This window comes from Ips typographus, linkage group LG1 (genome assembly GCF_016097725.1).
Source record: "Ips typographus isolate SLU linkage group LG1, UJ_Ityp_2.0, whole genome shotgun sequence".
NCBI lineage: Eukaryota > Metazoa > Arthropoda > Insecta > Coleoptera > Curculionidae > Ips > Ips typographus.
The window spans coordinates 29936015-29955838 of record NC_138422.1 but is presented as its reverse complement, the minus strand read 5'-3'; the positions used below and the strand labels follow the sequence as shown (position 1 = coordinate 29955838).

Here is a 19824-nt window from a genome sequence, read left to right as displayed (position 1 = left end):
TTTTTGGAATCCTCACTAAATTTTCTATCTAATGACAGAAAAAAACACTACAAAATCATGTAAAGTCAGGGAGAAAAGGAGTGTTAAAGTTTGATCTGCCAGAAACAAATACAACAGCAACAGTATCAGTCACGCGATAGCTCTGTTCGAAGGTGTACGTTTTGTGCTCGACATGTCAACTATTGAGGATCTTGAGGCAATGGCAGTGAGATGTGTGTTCTATGGCGAATAGGAAAAAGCGCAAGAGAAGGATTTGGGTGAAGTCATGGCTTGAAAAGAAAAAAAAATACTCATTTTAATTTACTAACCAAACTTCAGTGTTATCCAAGAGATTGGAAGAACTATTTCCGAATGGACGAACCTAAAGAACCTTTTATTGTCAAGCAAGACACTGTTAAGAGGCAAGCTATAACGCCTCACGAAAAGTTAACATTGCGATACTTGGCACAGGCAGGACACTGGAAGATTTGAAGTTTGCAACTAGAATTTTCCCTAAATCTTTGGAACAAATTATACCAGAGACTTGCTTGGCATTAGCAAAAGCACTCTGAAGGACTCATAAGAAAAAAATAACTAAAAGGATGACAGAAACCGTAGGCCTAATTCTTGAAAGCAGGGAACGGAATTCTCAAAAGAAGTGTTGATAGAATGTGCCAGAAGAAGTTGACAATGGCGAGTTCCTGTCACATTCTACAGTCCTTTATCTTGATAATTTCCTTCCTTCGTTTTAAGAATACGCACCCAGATTTGCAAGGGTTGAAAATATGATGGATGGGGGAAAGCAGGTGTTTCGGATTGCGGGGTTCAACATACATGTACAGTTCCGTCTCAAGGCCAAGCCACATTGAGGCCGGACCTCATTGATTTTCCAAATCGCCACATACTGTCAGTTCTCCCAGACCTTGAGACCAAACTGAACGTGTATGGTAGGACTTAGAAAGCGGTTTTCAGCAAAATGTCAACTTATTTTTTAATGGACTATCGAATAGTGTATTATTGACAAAACTGGACCACTCTGTACATTCCTGTTGACAATTTCTAAAACATTTGCAAACGTAAAATGCCTTTTTTTTTCAGTCACTAAGAAGAATGAGTAAGGATGATCTTCTTTTAACGTCAATCCATCTGCAGACACAATTGTATTTAGGCGTTCTTTAAAGAAAATCGACGAGTGAAACAACTGTTAACTATTTCAAGTAATTTCATTAAAAAAAATATATGTCAGGGTGTTTTCTAATGATATAAGGGCTCGTTTTGAACTAATTTTTAAATCAAACTGTCGATATAAACATTATTCGCACAAGCGCTCGTGGTTCAAATAGAGAGTGAAAAAGTTATTGTTTTTTTGTTATTATTTTTTATAAATCTTTCATAAGTTTGACACTGTTGCTTATTGCAGGAAAACGTCAGTATTATTCGAAACATCATCTACACCCTGATTATTAGGTCTGTTCGTAGAGGCAATTTCAAACTGGTTTCCAACTGTCGTTCTGCAAACAGACCTAATATAACTTTAGTTGCACGTCGTAACACAGGTGATTCTATTGCCAACCAAACTTACTGGACTTTAACATATTGCATAGATACGAAAATTTAAATTATGAGCCTTAAAATATATTGGTAATAATGCGCAATGTTGTCGTTTGTTTTCCGATTTTCTTGCTACCGAGCTATTCCGATCACCCATTTATCTCACCCGAACGTTATACTTTGCGAAGTGTCAAAGGTTGACGCAAATATCAGCGTTTTTGAAATTTGTTGTGATCCTATTTACGTTCCTGTAGTCATGAAACGGTTCACTTGTGGATAAACAACATTCCAATAACGTCGAATACTGGCTCCAAACTCATCAGATCTCAAAACCCTCAAGTCAGGGTCTCCTAAACACGCTAATACTAAGCTTCCCTTACTCTCAATACTCCAAAAGTTTAAGTAAACCAGTAAAAACCACTGAGACCTTTCTACAAAAGCAATTTAAAGTGTAAACACGGTTTTGACATTAGTTATCACATTTGAAAGTAAAATCATATTCTTCAATTTCGGTTGGTTTTTTATAACAATGACAACTCCGCCCATTTTCACCTTGTCATGCAACTAAAGTTATAATAATCAGAGGGTATAGTTAACGTAAATTTATCGTCAAATTACAACAAAATCGGAAATATCTGGATCCCTTCTGTACCTGGCAAACCAAGCCTAAATATTTTTTTGTATTTCTATTGGTTTTGAATCGCCCTTGCAACATTAAAAAACACCCTGTATAATAAAATGAAACATACACTAAATTAAAACGTAGAGAATTATGTAGTTTATAGTTGTCTTGTTCGGATTCAGTCACTTTTTGACGCTGCACACTTTAATAAGATTATCCCTAAGCGCTTCCAGTTGTTTATGAATTTCGTGATCAAATTCGGGGATTTGAGACTGCCGTAAAGCACCTCGGTGCGGTAAAATGGACCAAATTGCATCATTTCCAACGGGGATGTTGATATTTGCCGACTGATCGGTAGTGCATCCGTTAACAAGCAAAGGAGAACCTTAAAAACAAAAGTCATCTTCGTTTTTAATCAAAATTTGTATTTACCTTGATTGGACCAAGCCATTTCTCCATTTTTCGGCCGTCTCATGCAGAAAATTGGCGTGTTAAGTTTTACCTAAAAATGATTAATAATTATAGTTTGTTTACTAAGGACAATGTGAATAAAGTTCCTACACAAAAAATATGTGTATATTACCTTATAACGCAATTAATTGAAAACGTGAAGTTATCTATCCGACTTCGGAGAAATATTTTGATAAAAGTACCTTTTTCATCAGTTTTACATTCACATTTTTTGTTTTGTCTCTAGGTAAAAAATAACAGATTTTGTGTGTGTTTTCTTTAATTATTGTGTTTCACTTCGATGTATTTTTAGTTTAGTTATTTGTTATTTATTTTTTTAATATTCATCAAAAGGGTTATTTTATACTTAATACATTATGAATTCCATGTTTAATCTTAAAACAGTCAAGTGACCATTTGTAACTTAAAATGAGTCACGAGATTTAAGAGTTTAAAACTAAAAAACGGTCACTAATCTTTAAAATTAAATGTAATTATTGAAAATAGCCAGGTGTCCCGTCAAATAATATTTTATCATTTACAGTCACGTGATCTCCAGGGTTCCGTTTTGGCATTAAATAAAAGTCATGTGACCTTCAGGATTTCGGTTTGACATTAAAAAAGAGTCACGTGACTTTTAAAAAAGTGTTTAATTATTGAAAATCGTTATGCGACTTTATGAACTGTAAAAAGAGTCACGTGACCTTTAAAAATATATTTTATTTTTGAAATTCGTCACGTGACCATTTGCACATTATAAGGAGTCACGTGATTTTTCAAATAATACTTTGACATCTAAAACAGTCACGTGACCTTTAGGTTTTCGTTTTGACGTTAAAATAATTGAAAATTGTCACGTGGCCATTTGCACTGTAAAGAGGGTCACGTGTCTTTAAAAATATCAGTTTAAACTGAAAAACGATCACGTGATTCTTCAAGTGACATTTAAAACTGTCATGTGACATTATAAATTCCATTGTTAATCTTAAATGAGTCACCTGACCTGTTTTGACGTTAAAGGATCTGTTTTGACGTTAAAAAAGTCATGCAATTTGAAAAAAAATAGTCTAAACATAAAAACTGTCACGTGACGTTAAAAATGACATTTTACTCTTACAAATAGATACGTGATTTAGTGTATCAGTTTAAAACTAAAAAAACGGTCACGTGACCTTCAGGATTCTGTTTTGACGTTAAAAAAGTGTGACTTTTAAAATAAATAGAATCTTTATTATCGATACCTCAAACCAGAAATTCTTATCTTGTTTATAGTTTTCAAAATACGATTAATTCAACTCAAATTTATTTGAAAAAAATCAAGCTTTCTTAGGCAGTTCAGATGGGATAGCAAAATAAAACGGATTATAAGGAAATACTACAAAAGTTGGCAACTATGTCTGCAATGACGAGCTGTATTAGCGCCATCTCTTAGCGTTTACCTACAAATTTGAAGCGGCCGAAAAACACTTTAGGAAGCCCGTAAAGCGTAACCGGCTCCCTTTTTGGGTGCCACTTTAATTACATTGCCCTGGTTGTCTGTACTATGAAGTAGCACATACTTCCGCCATTAAAAAGTTGTACGGCAAATTGACAGATGTCAAACCAATCACTGAGCAACTTATAAGCCAAAAACCGGCACTTCTAAACAACACTGCTCTAAGTGCAGTTCATATTAAGACCGGATTTACCAAACTTCTTAGTCATAGTCGTAATCATAATCTTTACCATTATTTTCGTGGAAGTTACAATAAAAAAAGAGGTAATTTTTACAACAAATTGGAGCTGAAATGAAAAGAATCACAAGCAAGTCCGGATTTATGCTTGTATTTGCTGTAAGCATCTGATTATTTTTAGGTACAGAATTGCTGTTTTCAAAAAAATAATCCTGTTTCTCATTTTAATGCCAAAAAAAAAAAACAGTAAACTTACCTTTGGAGTAATACTCCCAGCATTCGACGAGGGCGGCTGTTTATTGAAAGGAGTGACGTACGAATTTGGCGCATTCCTAGATCTTGTTAATGATCTTGAAGTGCTGGAAGTTACCGAGCTATTTTTTGTCTTGGATCGAGATTGTCTGGTATTGGCTCGTACTCCTGAATGAGTAGTGCGGGTTGATTCAGAAGTGTACCCTATGTGAGTGAACCCAGAGCCATGATGATGATAGATATAATCAGGTCGTATTATGAGTGAAAACATGTGACCAAATGATATTTAATAAAGAACAAAGGTGTAGATAGTTTTAGTGATTCCCTCCCATGTGACTAGTACAGAAACACATTAAATTTGAAAATTTAAAAAAAGGAGAATGTTCTGTACCTACTTTCTTTTTCTAAGTGATCATTATGGTTTGGTACATTTATTTCAATTCACAACAAATATAATTTTTCGAGAAAGATGCAGATTTACATCTCCACAGTCATAGCGAAATAGGAACGAAAGTCGCCTGTTTTCACTGATAAAACGTCCGGAATATTGAGAGGAAAAAGGTTTAGTAATCTAATTAGTTAAAAAATATTTGTTACTTTTTATGATTCATGAGTATTGTTAGTTATCAAGTTTACAGACAAGAAAATACATTGATTGACATGCAAACAAATATACATTTAAATAAAAACAAATCTAACATAATAAAGCAAATAATGCATTTTTTTGCTTCCAAATTATAAGGAAAAGTTACTCTTTTCTGAGGAGTTTACTTGATCAAGTGTTGCCAAATTTTTTAGCATTGTTTGTAGGAAAAGTATTGTATGTAATCTCACTTTTATGCTCTAGAATGATTGCTGAACTTCATTGTCAATGCATGCAATGTTAACACAACATTAAACATATTCTGCTTGTATTAGAAACTTAAGAGCAAATTTTCAAAAATTGTTATCTTTTAAAAATGTTAAGAAAAAAATAATAAATAAACAAGTTAGGTTAGAATTTCATTAGCAACACTCACCGTCATCACAAGAAGTGCTTCTTTTTCCTTTTTGCTTTGTAACAGTTTTGCTTTGTGTTACATTAGCGGTGAGATCAGATAATACTGTGGAATGAAAGGTGGTAGAAGATTTTTCAGAAAAGGGCACATCACCATTGACCTATAATAAATATGATACATAAAGGCCCTAACTACTCATTAACTATCTTACTATTTGTTCAATAGTGTAGTTATATAACTTTACAGGAATCATGACCTTTAACTGGTTATATTTCTCGTCCACCTCTGTGTAAAGCTTTAGTTCAATATGTTGTAGTTGCGTCAAAAAATACTTCTCTGAAACATTTTCAAGTATGTAGTAGAAATCACCAGAAACTGAAAGCAACTTACCTCTGTCATCAATAGCATCTATGACAGCACTTTGAGACACAGTCATTTTTTGTTTGGACTTAGATACACCAGGCTTTTTGCTTCGTGCCATAGTAGGATTGGCCTTTGTAGAAAACAAGTCAGAATAGATTACAAAATTCGGTTTGGGTTCTGTTTATGATTTTTCTTTATAAAATTTTTGCAGGTCTACAGCATTGACTCTGACACCCCCATAAGTTTCTAATTTTCTAATAATATTTGCTTAACATTCTCTTAACCATTTCCAGGCATATTTATGTAGGAAATAGTGCATTGGGAAAAATACTACACAGCAATTTCCAACTCTACAGTCTATTCACCTTAAAGATGATCAAAGCACACAAACAACTGAGACCCACAATTTTGAATTTTAATACTTTGTGCTAGTTTGGCATATGATATAAGTATGTAATCACTTTGGGTGGTTTAACATTGGTTAACAGTTGCTTTTTCTTGAAAAAATGTTCTGAATAACATACCATTATAGGAAAAACCACACTTGTCAAATGTTTAATAACAAGTAACAAGTTTTTGAATTATGAACTATCATAAACCTACTACATTTAAGAGGTGGATGTAAAGTGAGTTGTTATGATATTCTTGGAACTTGGAATTTATCACTGGTTAAGTCTTACTAAAAACAAGAAATATTTGGTTGTACACTTGTAATTGTGTATATAAATATTTAAAAATCTCAGCACATAGTTAAAAACTAGAGAACTCAATTATAGTAAATACTGTCCCAAACCACTACCTTTCCAACTCACCTTATCTTATCAAACTACACTGAAAATTGTTTATGGTGATGTAAAGTCTAAAGAACACTTTTGCATGTAAATATTTTAGGGTTGAAAACCCCTACAGTTTAATAACGAAAAGTTAGGAACACAACTATCCAAGTTGGTAAAATGGTGTAAAGGCCTGGGAAACTCATATCAAAGCTTCAAAACGCGCTAATTCTGGTTTAAAATAAAAATGAAAAACTAGAAAGTTGAAATTACTCACCGGACACTTACTGACTCTCAAAATTTGCCAAACAGCCTTTACAAATCTAAACAATTCAAATAAAACTCTGATAAAAGCAGTATTTAAAATTAAAGTGTAAAACCAAAACCGTTATAATGCTTGTGATAACAGCTGACAGCGTCAGTTTTGTCAATTTTTATATTTGACATTGACAGTTCGACCGAGTTGTAGCACTAGGAATGGGCAAACACCGAGTGTATTGGGTTATTTTTTCATAAAACTCCGAATTTACTAGAAAATGAGGAAATAACTGGTCGCAAACTCCGCTTTTTCTCGACAAACGACATATCGGGCAAATAGCCTAAATTATAAAATTATAAATAACCTAAATTTAAAGTATGTTGAGCAAAACTCCCTAAGTGACTGTCATTCGTAGACCTCAAATTTCAACTGTCAACAACGTCATTTTCAATCTGAAGTATTGTGAAAAATCTGGCAAAACCGCCTCTTTTAGCTGTTGTTCTTCCAGTTGTCGATCGGAGAAATTATTAAAAGCCAAAAATGGTGGGTAAAAATCCAGTTTTATCTTTAATATCAAAAGCAATCGAAACAATAATTGTTGATCGTCTTTTTGAGCTGTATTTGATCTAAACAAATTTGTAAACTTTAGTCTTATTTTTATACTTTTTCTAAATGTGAGGTTATTTCCGAATAGTGAATACACAATTGTTTTGGTTTTTATTAATTACTTTTTACACATGCAGTGTTTATCTATTTTTGTTTTGTGCAACTTTTATTTTCTATTTTCAATTGTAGGCAAAACGTACCAAGAAGGTTGGAATCACTGGAAAGTATGGAACCCGTTATGGTGCTTCCCTACGTAAGATGGTCAAAAAAATGGAAATCACCCAACATAGTAAATACTCTTGCAGTTTTTGTGGCAAGGTAAGTCAAATAATATACCCTGTAGAGCATTTTAGTTTTGTGTAAATAGTTATTTAATTTACAAACTACCCACTGTGTTGTGATTTATGCCAGATCTAATCAGGCTTGCTTCACCGTATTTACACTCAACTTTTAAGAAGAAGAATATTAGTTAAAGAAGAAGAGTATTAAGTATTGTCTTTGTTTTAGGATGCTATGAAACGATCTGTTGTTGGTATTTGGTCTTGCAAGAGGTGTAAAAGAGTTGTAGCTGGAGGTGCCTGGGTCTATGCCACAACAGCAGCTTCTTCAGTAAGGTCGGCCGTACGACGACTTAGAGAAGTTAAGGAACAGTAACTGTACATAATATTAATAAAACAATAATATTAAAGTGTTGTGTTTAAATGTCACCACAAACAGAAAATTTACATTCTACATTCTTCAACTAAGAAAAGTCTGCTCTTGTATTCATTTTTAAGAAATTGAATAATAAATTGAAATTGTTTTAGAGAAACTGAAAGGTTGTGACCTTAATGTTTAATAGAAAAAAAACTATAGGTCTGTTCAAAGAGAGAATCTCCAACTAGTAATCATCCATTGGTCACAAGTCAGAAAACGTCATAGTCACGTGAGCAATCGACCAATGAAACTTGACATTTACTGTTTCTGAGTTGGAAACCAGTCAGGGATTGCCTCTGCGAACAGACCTACTAAGTGCAAAAAAATAGTATATTGTTGGTCATGGACAAACAGGTTTTTCTCTACATATTGGTCCCTTGGCACAAGTAACAACTTTTTACAACCTGGTTACATAAATAGCTATTTTTTTCTTAACTACTTTTATTTAACATCAATATTATATAATACTAAAAAGATAAATAAGTAAATCAGAACCAATAATAGGACAGGCTAAAATTCCAAACTACATAAAGCATCGTCTAAGCCATCATCCATTATAATGTCGTCTTCTGCCGGCTGTTTTGTAGTAGACGAGCGAATGAGAAACTCCGTCAATGTAGAGTTTTGAGCTGGTTTTCTCGCACCCTGTTCATATTTATGTGGAACCGAGGAAAATGACTCTTTCGTCAATCCCATTTCTTGTAAAATTAGCTGTTTCTTTTTGAGCAGTGGCCAAATATGATCGTCTGCGGTACCATCAGCTAACAAATATTGAATTAATACCTCATTGGCTTGACCTATTCGATGTACTCTCGCTTCTGCTTGATCTAGTATCTAGTGAAAAATCATTATTATTAATTAAATAATACATTATTGTGTTTATGTATTAGGAAAAACTACAAATAGGAAGTTTTGGCAACATAGTAAAATTATTGTTATATGTTATTGTATCATGCTTAAATGAAAATTTTCCTTGATAGGGAAAACAACTGTCAAACTTGTCAATGTTATTATCAAACTTATCATGCATTCTAATGAGATCCGCCATTTGCATCGTCTTAAGCATAGCTTAAGTTAAGTGTGGTTTAGAGTGTGACTTTTTTCACCTGTACTGTCACAGTCTGACCTACACTTAAATTAAGCTCGGTTTACAAAACGGGGGTAAATGATTAAAACTACATTAAACTTTATTTGAATTGATATTGGATTGTTTTACAATTATAATTAAAAAACGAATTATTTTTGAATTTTCAGATTTTCCAATTTTTTCAGGAAAATTACCGAAAGCTTTCTGAAAAATGTTGTATACCTAACTTCAACACTTTTCAAAATAATATGAATTTTGAAAAAAATAAATTTATCTCTTCTGGACAACACATTCCCGGTATAAAAGCTTATCTCTCAGTAGCCTGACATTTCTACTATACAGGTGTGGTAAATCCAAAAGCGACCATAGGAAAACCGTGTAACGGACAGAGAAACGTAGGTAATTGCATGCGCGGGAGAAAGACAGAAAACGAAAAAATATCAAGTAGGCCATATTTTTAGCGCGCTGTTGCCAAACGCCGTAAGTAAGTTTGTCGAGGGTATTGAATACTTACGGCGTTTGGCAACAGCGCGCTAAGAGTATGGCCTACTTGATATTTTTTTCGTTTTCTGTCTTTCTCCCGCGCATGCAATTACCTACGTTTCTCTGTCCGTTACACGGTTTTCCTATGGTCGCTTTTGGATTTACCACACCTGTATATGGTATACAGGGTAATCAAAAGACAATTTCAAAGGGCTACAAATTGGTATATTGAACCATCCAATAACTGTCAAAATAACAGAGTTATGGGCTGTCACAGTAAAAACTGTCAAAATCAAACCATTCAATTTTAACAGTAAACAACTCGCTTATTCGACGTTTTAGGTAAAAACGCTATACAGGGCGATCAAAAGAGAATTTCAAGGGCTACAAATTGGTGTATTGAACCACCCTGTAACTGTCAAAATAACAGAGTTATTGACAATACAATGGAGTAGTTTTGAGGGTGATTCAATGAATTTTTAACTGTAACTTGTTTAATTTTAATTTAAAAAAAAAACAAATATGTATCTTGTAGATATTTGCATATACTTTATTCCTAGATAATCCATCAGTATATAGGGTGTCCCACATTTGAGCAACAAACCAAACTTAAAATAATTTTTTATTCGATTTTTGGAATCTACGCCAAATTCTAGGCCTACTTGATGTAAAAGTTTGTATATTGATATTCAATGGTTTTTGCTCCAGTAGCCTTACTTTGACCACCCTCCTCGAAAGCAGAAATTCCCAATTTGAGCGAAATTTTGGTACATTTTTCCAGAAAATTGTCCATAACTCGCTTACTTAAAACACCCTGTATAAAACCACCGTATAACAAAACAAAGCAAATAAACGGGGCTATCACGCGACGTTGAGCGGGCACGACTATGTTGTCCCGTTTAGCTGCTAGAGGGCGTCAAAGTTTACTCTCTTTTTTTGCTCAATATCAGAAACGTTTCAGGTTAGAGGTCTGAAATTTTTATACACTTTTTTGGTACCACGCACCGTTTGACTAAAAAATTAAAAACTAGAATTGTCAAAAAATTTGAAGTCAAATTTTTTTCTCAAAATTAACCTTAGCTGCCCAAAATACCTTCAAGTTAATAGTACAAAAACGTAAAAAAAGAATTATTTTTAAATTTTCAGATTTTCCAATTTTTCAGAAAAATTTTCTGAAAAAATAATAAATTTTACATCCCTGGTTATATGTTACCAACTTCCTTGTTTTTAATGGATCTATTTTAAGTAAGTATCCCAGAATAAGGAGGGAATAACACAGTCATTCCCACCACAGTGATGATAGAAACGTGAAAGTCGTTTTGTTTTATCTCAATCTGACTTTGTATCGCATATGTGAACATGTCGCATTTTTCAAACGTCAATATTCCGAAATTATTTAATATTTACATATACAAGGGGTTTATTTAAATATAAGAACCATTTAAAATACGCAAGTAGATATTTACTTCCGATACAACCGCCAGTGTTATTCATTATAGTTGAATTGAACGTGCTTAATGAAACTTTTTTACTTAAAATAACATCGGACACCCTGGTATACTTACACTGGGATTCCAATGTAGTTCGCCAAAAATAACGCGTCGCGCTGCAGTTAAGGTGATTCCAGCGTTGGCGCTGGTTATGGACAAAACGGCAAAAAAGTAATCATCAGTCGCTTGGAATTTATCTATAAAATATTTTCTTTGTTCGGTTGGAGTATTACCATCGATTCGAACGTATTTCACATTGTTGAATTGCAACACTTTTTCTACAGCATCCAGCATCACCAAGTGATGGGCGAATACTAAAGACTTTTCCTTCAGTTTTATTACGTCTTCTACATAAGCGCTGAAAATAAATCACAAACTATAAAAGCGGCACATACAAAAGGTATTTCGAATGTTAGATAAAGCCACAACAGATTATTTGATGGTTGTCAGCGACAATTACCACAAAATTCCTGTAATCAGTTGGCCATTCAAACTGTGTGATTTTTCTATAAAAAACAGACGGTTTTCTTACCATACTGCGGACATTTTCAGCTTGGCAGTTTCACTAAAGAACGTCAAAAGTATGGAATGTCGCTCCTGCGATCTGACTGAATTCTCGAATTGAGTAGACAAAGTTTCCAATCGTTTCTTATCTTCAATCGCCAGTTGGTTTAACTTTAAATCCAGCTTTATTACTTCCTGTTTTTTCTTGGGCAACGATCCCAGAACCTCATCTTTTTTCCTTCTTATCATAAACTTTTTTCTTAGTACAATCTCCAACTCTTGAAGGTTTGATTGTCCCGAAGCGTCTAAACCGTACGGAGTTTGTTGCATATCGCAGTACCGTTTGGCGTAGTCGAAAAACGAATTGAAATACTTGTCATCGATTAAGGAAAGTTGGGAATAAAGCTCTTTTGGTCTGGATAAGGCTGGTGTACCACTGAGGAGAACCACACGCTTAGCCGCTTTACAGAGCTTACTAGCCGATTGGGTCACTTTGGCTTTATGGTTTTTTAGATTATGCGATTCATCTATTATGATGCATCCAAAGCCACGTTCTACCAGTTTATCACTACATCGAGACATGAGATCATGACTAACTATTAAAACTTGTTGATTTCCTATATAGTCTTTTGCAGACACCATATATTGAATATCCATTATTGACACTGATGGAATGTATTTGTATATTGTTTCTTCCCAAACATTTCTGAAAAAGTTAGTACATTTTTAAATTCTCACCGTTTCAAATCGATACAGTAGATTTTGATTGGGGGACTATCATTGAGCTTGATTTATTGGTTTTTTGCTGATATATTAAGGAAGTAGCTCTTATCTGTCATTCTGTCAGGTGAAGGTCCCATATATGATGTAATACATATTTTTAAGTCCACTCTCCTGATTGATAAAATCATACAGAGTGTCTAGGGACAGTTAAAGCATAACAAAAAAAAACAACTTTTACTGTTTCTGGACACTCCGTAAAATCCTATCAAACATGGGGCTTGTCCTACTACAAATAACTCAGATTATGTAACAATGTTGAATATACAACGGCATTCGAATGATGGATATAAAGCTGCTAATATGGCTCAATTCAATGTTGAATACTCTGTTACATCAATTTACCAGAAAATCAAAATTTCTTCAGACCTATGATGAAATTAACCTCCATTTGCACCGTCGTACTTTAAGCCAAAGCTTAAGTTAAGTGTGGCTCAGACTGTGTAGGATAGAGTAAAAAAAGTCACAGTCAGTGCAAATGGTGGTAAGAAACATGTGACTACGTTGAAGTTTTTCTCCCACTTTGACTGTCTTTAGATAAGACACCCTGTATGGTCTTGTCAGTCATGGGATTGTTTTTAAATTATGTAACAGATAGTATTGGATCTACTTCTACCGACCAAAATGACAAATAAAAAGCTGCTGCCATAACTTAATTTGAGGCTAATCACTGCAATGTTGTCTTTTTGATTAAATCAATGTTTTTTAATTACAGTGCCTTAAAGTAACAGTTTTCAGCTAATAAATTAAGCCAAATGACAGTCCAAAAATCAGATAATTCTAAATGGCAACTTTTAAAAATGAAAAAAATCATTAATACAAAAAAAAAAAAAAAACAAGAAAAAATAGATAATAAAATTGTATCTTTTTTTTATCTCAAATTTATCTCAATTTTATTGCAAAACTACTGTTTTGATGCATTTTTAGAAAGTTACATTTTGAATTTTTGTTGCTAGTTGACAACATGGCATAACAAACTATCATACAACTTTAAAGAAAAATCATTTACAAAAACATCAAAATTCCATAGATATAACCCAAGAAGATTGTAAACAGACTTATTTACTGGCATTTCAGTATAATAATATTCATTTTTAACAATTTTGCTCAGTGTTTTGTCAATCTGAAATATAGTTAACACTTACTTCATAGATGCTGTTGTAACTATTAACAAAGGCCAGTTTCTTCTATAGTAATTCATTATACCTAAAGCTTGAAAAGTTTTGCCCAGTCCCATGTCATCTGCTATAAGACATCTGCCTTCTCTATGTATACCATACCTATTACATCAAAAAAATTGTAGAATCCAAAACTCTGATAGCAACTATTTGTCATTACCTAATCCCTTCCAATTGAAATGGCAACAATGTTTGCAGTAATGTTTCATCCATTTGTGAGAAATCTGGATCAGTTTGAGGTACTGACTCTTTCAAGCATTTTAAGACAAATTTGGGTAAAGGGTTTACAAGTACATTTTTGCTGCCTAAATTATTCAGTTTTGATAGTAAGGTGTCATAATCAGCTATAGCAAATGTCCATAATCGAGATGTGGCATCTGAAGGTTACAGGTTACTTATTTTTATAATGAAAAATATATGAGAACTTACTGAAATTTTTAGATGGAACTGTCTTAAAAAGGTCAATAACTGCATTGCAATATGTAGACATTTCTACTGAAAATCTCTCAACTGACATCAGTTTAATATTAACAGTAACAATACTATTTGAAGCAGTATCATGCTTAGAAATTGCTGGACTATGGTTTGTTTTTAAAGACCGCTCAACTTTTTCATAAGGTTTTTTGTTTGGAGTTTTTACAAAAAAACAACTTTTTTGCTTGGAACTGCTCTGCACTGGTCTTTGAGCTTGTGGGGAACTGATTGAAGTATTCCTCAAGCCCAGGACAGGACTACCTTTGTTTTTCGATAATCTTTGTAGGGCTTCTTGGCGCTTCTTTTCAATTTGTTCCGGTAAGCAGGACATCACTACTGTTCTTACAAAATATAACCTTTATCACTCTCACAGGCTGTAAATAGGACTGAATTAGTTTTTTTAACAAAATCAGATCTATGTAATTTAAAGCATAATAACAATACTAGTTTGAGACTTTTTAACCGCTCACACAGAATAATTTAAACATTCAACTTTAACAAACTGGTCATCATCAGCTGTTTTATAGTAGGCGTAGGACAAAATTAGGTTAGAATCGTCGTTTGTTTGCTCATTTTCATAGGTTCTTTTCTGTCGTAATTAATTTATTTAGTTGCAAAATGCAGATTAAAAATAGGTGTCCTACGTAAACAATAAGTCAACCTCTCTACACGTGACTAAAAAAATCAACAAAACACATCTCAACCACAACCTAACCTCAATAACAAAACAAAACATTTTGGATTGTGTTGTGGTCTTGCAGGGACTGGTGCATGTGCTAAAATTAATAATTTTACGAATTTTATTGTCTTAATATGGGTAAAAAGGACAAAAACAAGAAAAAGGGCAAAGGAGCCGAGAAAACCCAAGCTAAAACTGAGAAAAAACTGACCAACAAGCTGAAAAAAGAACTAAAAGATCTGGGAGAGGTATGGTTCATGTTCAAGATGTTTAGTAGAATTATTACATGTTTCTTTGTCGTAAAACAATGTTTTAAAGGCAACAATCGTTCAGGGCTAACCCCTGACACTTTCCTGCAACAATGATACAAACTTACAAAGAATCAGACAGAAGCTAAACAAAAATCTACTCTGGGCAAATATTTTATCAAATTGCCTGTAATTCTGCCATTTATCTTATTATCGTTTATTTACACTAATATATTTTACACACATAAACCAGACACCACTTCCTCACCAACTTCCATTTCAGTGTCTGAACAAGTAGTGGATTTGCAATCTTATCCATTTATTGAATGAACACTGGAAAATTGAAACAACCATTAAGCCATTTAACAGGTGATATTTCAAAATTTTGCCTTTGAATCTTTTAACTGGTGGCAAAAGGTGGGCCTTTCCAAAAAGATTTGAAAACCCTGTAAAATTATGATAACTTTAAATAAGGATATGTGTAGGAATGTTTGCCATGGCAGATAAATAAGAGAGAGATACTTTGCATTGTGGCACAAATGGAATTTCCTTTACCTGTCAAGAATCTAAATTAAAAAGTTTGATCCTGTATTTGTGTAAATGACATATTTTCTTGTATAAGTTTGTTTCTGTTGAATCCTGGATTCTACACTGTACACACTCAGCATCACCAAGCAAAACATTTCATACATATTTGTAAGTTTTTTTAATTTTTTTTTAACTCTACATTGTTTAAAAAATAGAGTGAGATGACATTTTTGGTTTCTAAAGGACCAATCTACAGGTTTTGTCATTTGGTTTGCAGTTGCATCAGTATTTCAGTAATTCTTCTTATTTCCATTGGTCAGCATTTCACTTGTTGCATTTTTTGTAAAGCAAATATTGTAATTTTTAGTTTGAAACTTGATTACACAGAACTAAGCAAGAAATCCACTTTTAAAATTTAGTTTACAACTTCTAATCTGAAACCTTGACATGCTAATTACCATAAACTTCCAGGATGACATTGAATCTATTGTGGCCCAAATAGAGAAAGATGAGCAAAAAAGGCTTCAGGTAGTTGAAACTCAAGTGGAACCTCCTTCCAGGAGGGTCAATTTCAGTTTCGTAAGTCATCCTGACAAGGACCAACTAATTTTATTTGGAGGTGAATTCTACAATGGACAAAAGGTTTTAAATATTTAAGCCCCACTCAACTGTAGTTAGTTACAAACCAAATAACTTCCAGACTTCGGTTTACAATGATTTGTTCTTCTATAACATCCCAAACAACACTTGGACCTTAGTCAAGGCACCATCAGGTCCTGCTCCAAGATGTGGTCATCAAATGGTGGTCACATCAGCTAATAAGGGTCAATTGTGGGTGTTTGGCGGGGAATTTGCTAGTCCAACCCAGTCACAGTTTTACCACTACAGGGACTTATGGGTTTGTTATTTTTTTGCCAATCTAGAATGATATACTGAATATATTGTTGAAGTTTATTAATTCACGAACAATTTGTCTAGCTTCATTATTACTAGTCTGGATTTCTGGAAATTGTGCTTTTTGTAAATAATAAAAGCAACCAACCTTTGACATCTAATGTGAAAGCAAATGGTTTACTGCTATTTTTGTATGATTTAACTAGTTTTTTACAAAGCAAGCTTTTCAAATTTTTAGAAATAAACTAAACTAATAACTGCTTTGACAAAACTGACAGATATTAAAGGCTTCTGAACGACAAAAACATGTTGCAAAAGTATCAATTTACAAATTTAAACTGACCAAAAAATTTCCAAATACTCCTGAAGAGGTCTAAAAAAAATTAAAAACATTCCAAAACACTATAAAACCTCTAAAATGCCTTGCAAAGCTTACAAAGCAGCCTAGAAGCTTCTAAAAAACCTTTTAGAACAGTCTAAAAGCTTCCAAATGCTTTTCAATTTATCTAAAAAAATCTTCTGCATGCTTCTAAAGCAGTTTAACAGCTTCCAAAAGTTTCTAAAACCGTCTACAAGGTTTCAAATGTCTTAAAGGCATCTAGAACCTTCAAGGCTCTTTAAACTGCCCAAACACCTTCCAAATGCTTCTAAAAAGGTTTAAAACACTACAGAAACTCCAAAATATGTCTAAAGCCTTCCAAAACAGGCTAGAAGCTTCCAAAAGCTTTTAGAACACTCTAAAGGCTTCGAAATAATCTTTAACTAGTCTAGAAACTCTCAAAAATTTTCAAGACAGTCTAAAAGCTTCCGTATGCTTGTAAAGCAGTTTAAAAGCTTCAAAACTTCAAATTCACTTGTCTTTAAAGAAGTCCAGAACCATCAATGCTCCTAAAGTGGTCTAAAAAGATTTCAAAACACTACAGAACCACCAAAAAGCTTCTAAAGCAGTCGGAAGTCTTTCAAATTGATATTTATATTATATCATAATATTGTCTACTACTTTCTGTGTGGTGCAGTGGCTGATACTTTCTTTAGGATCATTCTGGATAAAGAGGATAGTCCAATTGCTCGTGTTTCCATTTCGTATAGGTACTAACATAATAATTAAACGTTATAGGTGTATCACATATCTAAGAAACAATGGGAAAAAATCTCAGCTCCTAATGGACCAAGCGCTAGAAGTGGCCATCGTATGGTGTTAGTTAAAAAACAACTTTTTCTGTTCGGAGGTTTCCACGATAATTTAAGGGATTGCAAATATTTTAACGATGTTTATTGTTTTGACTTGGAGAGTTACAAGTGGCGGAAAATTGAGCCAGTTGGCACCCCTCCAGCACCAAGGTGTGTTGAATTTTTCTAAATTTGAACTTTCCCTCACTTTGAGACAACTTTCAGGTCAGGCTGTTGTATGATTCCTCTTCAAGACGGCAAAATTCTTATTTATGGTGGTTACAGCAAAGAACAAGTGAAGAAAGATGTTGAAAAAGGACATGTCTACACTGATGCTTTCGTTTTGGGGCTGGATAGTATGTCTGTTATTTTATTCAGGGTGGTTTCTACTCTTTATAGGATTTCCATGTGGTCCACCTGTATTATTTGTATGTGTTGTATTGGAGTTAAGTTTAAACTTTTCAGAGCATGACCCAACTCAAACGAAATTCAAATGGCAACAAGTCAAGTTGAGTAATCAGCACTTTTCAGCAAGATGCAGCATGCCAGTGGTTACCTCTATCAACGGTTCCTCTGCCTATTGTTTTGGAGGCGTGTTTGATGTGGAGGAAGGTCAGGATTGCCGTAATTTTTGTTTTTTAATCGGTATTTATCAAGCTTTGTAAAGATGAGGAAAACTTGTGCGGAAACTTTTTCAACGACTTCCTGCAACTGGACTTGGAGCGGATGACTTGGAGGCAAGTGGACTTAACTGGCAAGAAAGACGTCAAAGCCAAAAAGAGGAAAAACAAGGAAGAGGAAGAAAACATGGAGGTGCAAGAGCTGGAGAGCGCAGTGGAAATCACCACAATATCTGATGATGGGGTGTTCAAAATGACAGTTGGACCGGCCCCTACCAGTTCTGAATGCTTTAGTGAGGATAATGAGTTGGTGAAAAGTTTCCAGCCTAGTGCTAGAATGAACTGCGGCTTGGCGATCAAACATGGGATTCTCTATCTGTACGGAGGTTAGTTAATTTGTTGAATTCTGCTCTGTAACATTCAATTTCCTAATTGTACCCTTCTTGGACATCTCCCAGTTTATGTAGGACATCTCATATGACTGAAACTGCGATTCAAAGAAACCTTAAAGCAGACTTGTTTTGTTTAATTATTAAAAGTCACCCTAAGCATTGTCAGATGTAAATAGACCCTTATCAATATTATTATTTGGTTGGTCAAACAAGACTACTGCTTTTTACCCTCCCATCGCTGTAGACCGAAAGGAACCCTTCCGGAAGAAGGGTTCCGTTAACAGACACTGGCTTTCGGGAATTGCAGTGGCGTCCCCTGTCCTGGGTGAGGGTGCCCCGGCTGACAACGAGGCTCTTCTGCGCTCTTTTTGTCTTGAATTCGTCTTTCTTCGTCAGCTGGTCATCCTGGTGGAGGTCTTGGCATATTTTTGGATGATCAAAAGAGTTTGTCAGTTGGCTAATTAATTAATCATCCAAGAATATTTGTGGGGAGTTTGGTCTTCATAAAATAACAAGATAATTATCCAGCTTTACATGACGTGACTGTAAATAATTATTTTATAGAATAATACATTAAGATCATTCAATACAAGCTTGTATGATATTTACTTTCTTAAATGTTTGATTCCTGTACAACCAACACGCAGAAGTCTTCTTGTAGTATATGTTTGTTAATTAGTAATTTGTATCTTTTTAGGAGCCTTTGAAGATGAAAAACGGGAAATAACTTACAACGATCTCTACTCTGTAGACTTAAAAAAATTGGACGAGTGGAAGACGTTAATTGAGGATGACACCTCAAAAATGGAATGGCTGGGATCGGACAGTGAGAGTGATGAGGAACAGGACAGCGAAGACAGTGAGGATGATGATTGCTCTGAAATGGATACAGACTAAAGTAATAAAAATATGAAGTTAATTTTACCAATTAACGGGAATTTCATGAATCCCAACCTAAATTGGAATTTTGTTTCACTATTGCCTCATCTGTTAGGTCATTTGCTTTGAAATCAAAGCAGCTTTCAGGTTGCCAGAACATTTTTTACACATCACAAAACACTTGAAAGTAAAAAAA

The 19824-nt window shown here is 34.0% G+C and overlaps 4 protein-coding genes across 8 annotated transcripts; 2 read left to right on the top strand and 2 right to left on the bottom strand.

The window, feature by feature from the left end:
* Positions 1–1183: 1183 nt before the first annotated feature.
* On the bottom strand, positions 1184–7097 carry LOC145727702 (uncharacterized). Of its 5 annotated transcripts, none has more exons than XM_081977520.1 (8): positions 6950–7079; positions 6701–6892; positions 5916–6018; positions 5737–5861; positions 5547–5685; positions 4532–4731; positions 2585–2654; positions 1184–2537 (listed from the first exon to the last, which is right to left on the bottom strand). In XM_081977520.1, exons 3-8 carry the CDS (start codon positions 6004–6006, stop codon positions 2335–2337), a joined length of 828 nt encoding a protein of 275 aa, XP_081833646.1. In that variant the 5' UTR covers positions 6007–6018; positions 6701–6892; positions 6950–7079; the 3' UTR covers positions 1184–2334. The 5 variants fall into 5 exon arrangements, with proteins under 5 accessions (XP_081833646.1, XP_081833653.1, XP_081833665.1 ...); XM_081977527.1 differs by having other exon boundaries at positions 6939–7066; XM_081977539.1 differs by lacking the exon at positions 6701–6892 and having other exon boundaries at positions 4532–4695; positions 6939–7097.
* Positions 7098–7305: 208 nt separating this feature from the next.
* On the top strand, positions 7306–8214 carry RpL37A (ribosomal protein L37A). The gene is made up of 3 exons (XM_081977675.1): positions 7306–7463; positions 7716–7844; positions 8034–8214. The coding sequence occupies exons 1-3, from the start codon at positions 7461–7463 to the stop codon at positions 8178–8180; spliced, it is 279 nt and encodes a 92-aa protein (XP_081833801.1). The 5' UTR covers positions 7306–7460; the 3' UTR covers positions 8181–8214.
* Positions 8215–8538: 324 nt separating this feature from the next.
* Marcal1 (SWI/SNF-related matrix-associated actin-dependent regulator of chromatin subfamily A-like protein 1) lies at positions 8539–14747 on the bottom strand. The gene is made up of 6 exons (XM_081977136.1): positions 14174–14747; positions 13905–14121; positions 13712–13846; positions 11815–12492; positions 11358–11640; positions 8539–9056 (listed from the first exon to the last, which is right to left on the bottom strand). Exons 1-6 carry the CDS (start codon positions 14547–14549, stop codon positions 8733–8735), a joined length of 2013 nt encoding a protein of 670 aa, XP_081833262.1. The 5' UTR covers positions 14550–14747; the 3' UTR covers positions 8539–8732.
* A 188-nt stretch (positions 14748–14935) lies between these two features.
* On the top strand, positions 14936–19677 carry LOC145727581 (kelch domain-containing protein 4). Its single transcript, XM_081977259.1, has 8 exons — positions 14936–15145; positions 16145–16315; positions 16374–16571; positions 17685–17908; positions 17963–18093; positions 18203–18349; positions 18405–18743; positions 19447–19677. The coding sequence occupies exons 1-8, from the start codon at positions 15032–15034 to the stop codon at positions 19644–19646; spliced, it is 1524 nt and encodes a 507-aa protein (XP_081833385.1). The 5' UTR covers positions 14936–15031; the 3' UTR covers positions 19647–19677.
* Positions 19678–19824: the final 147 nt, after the last annotated feature.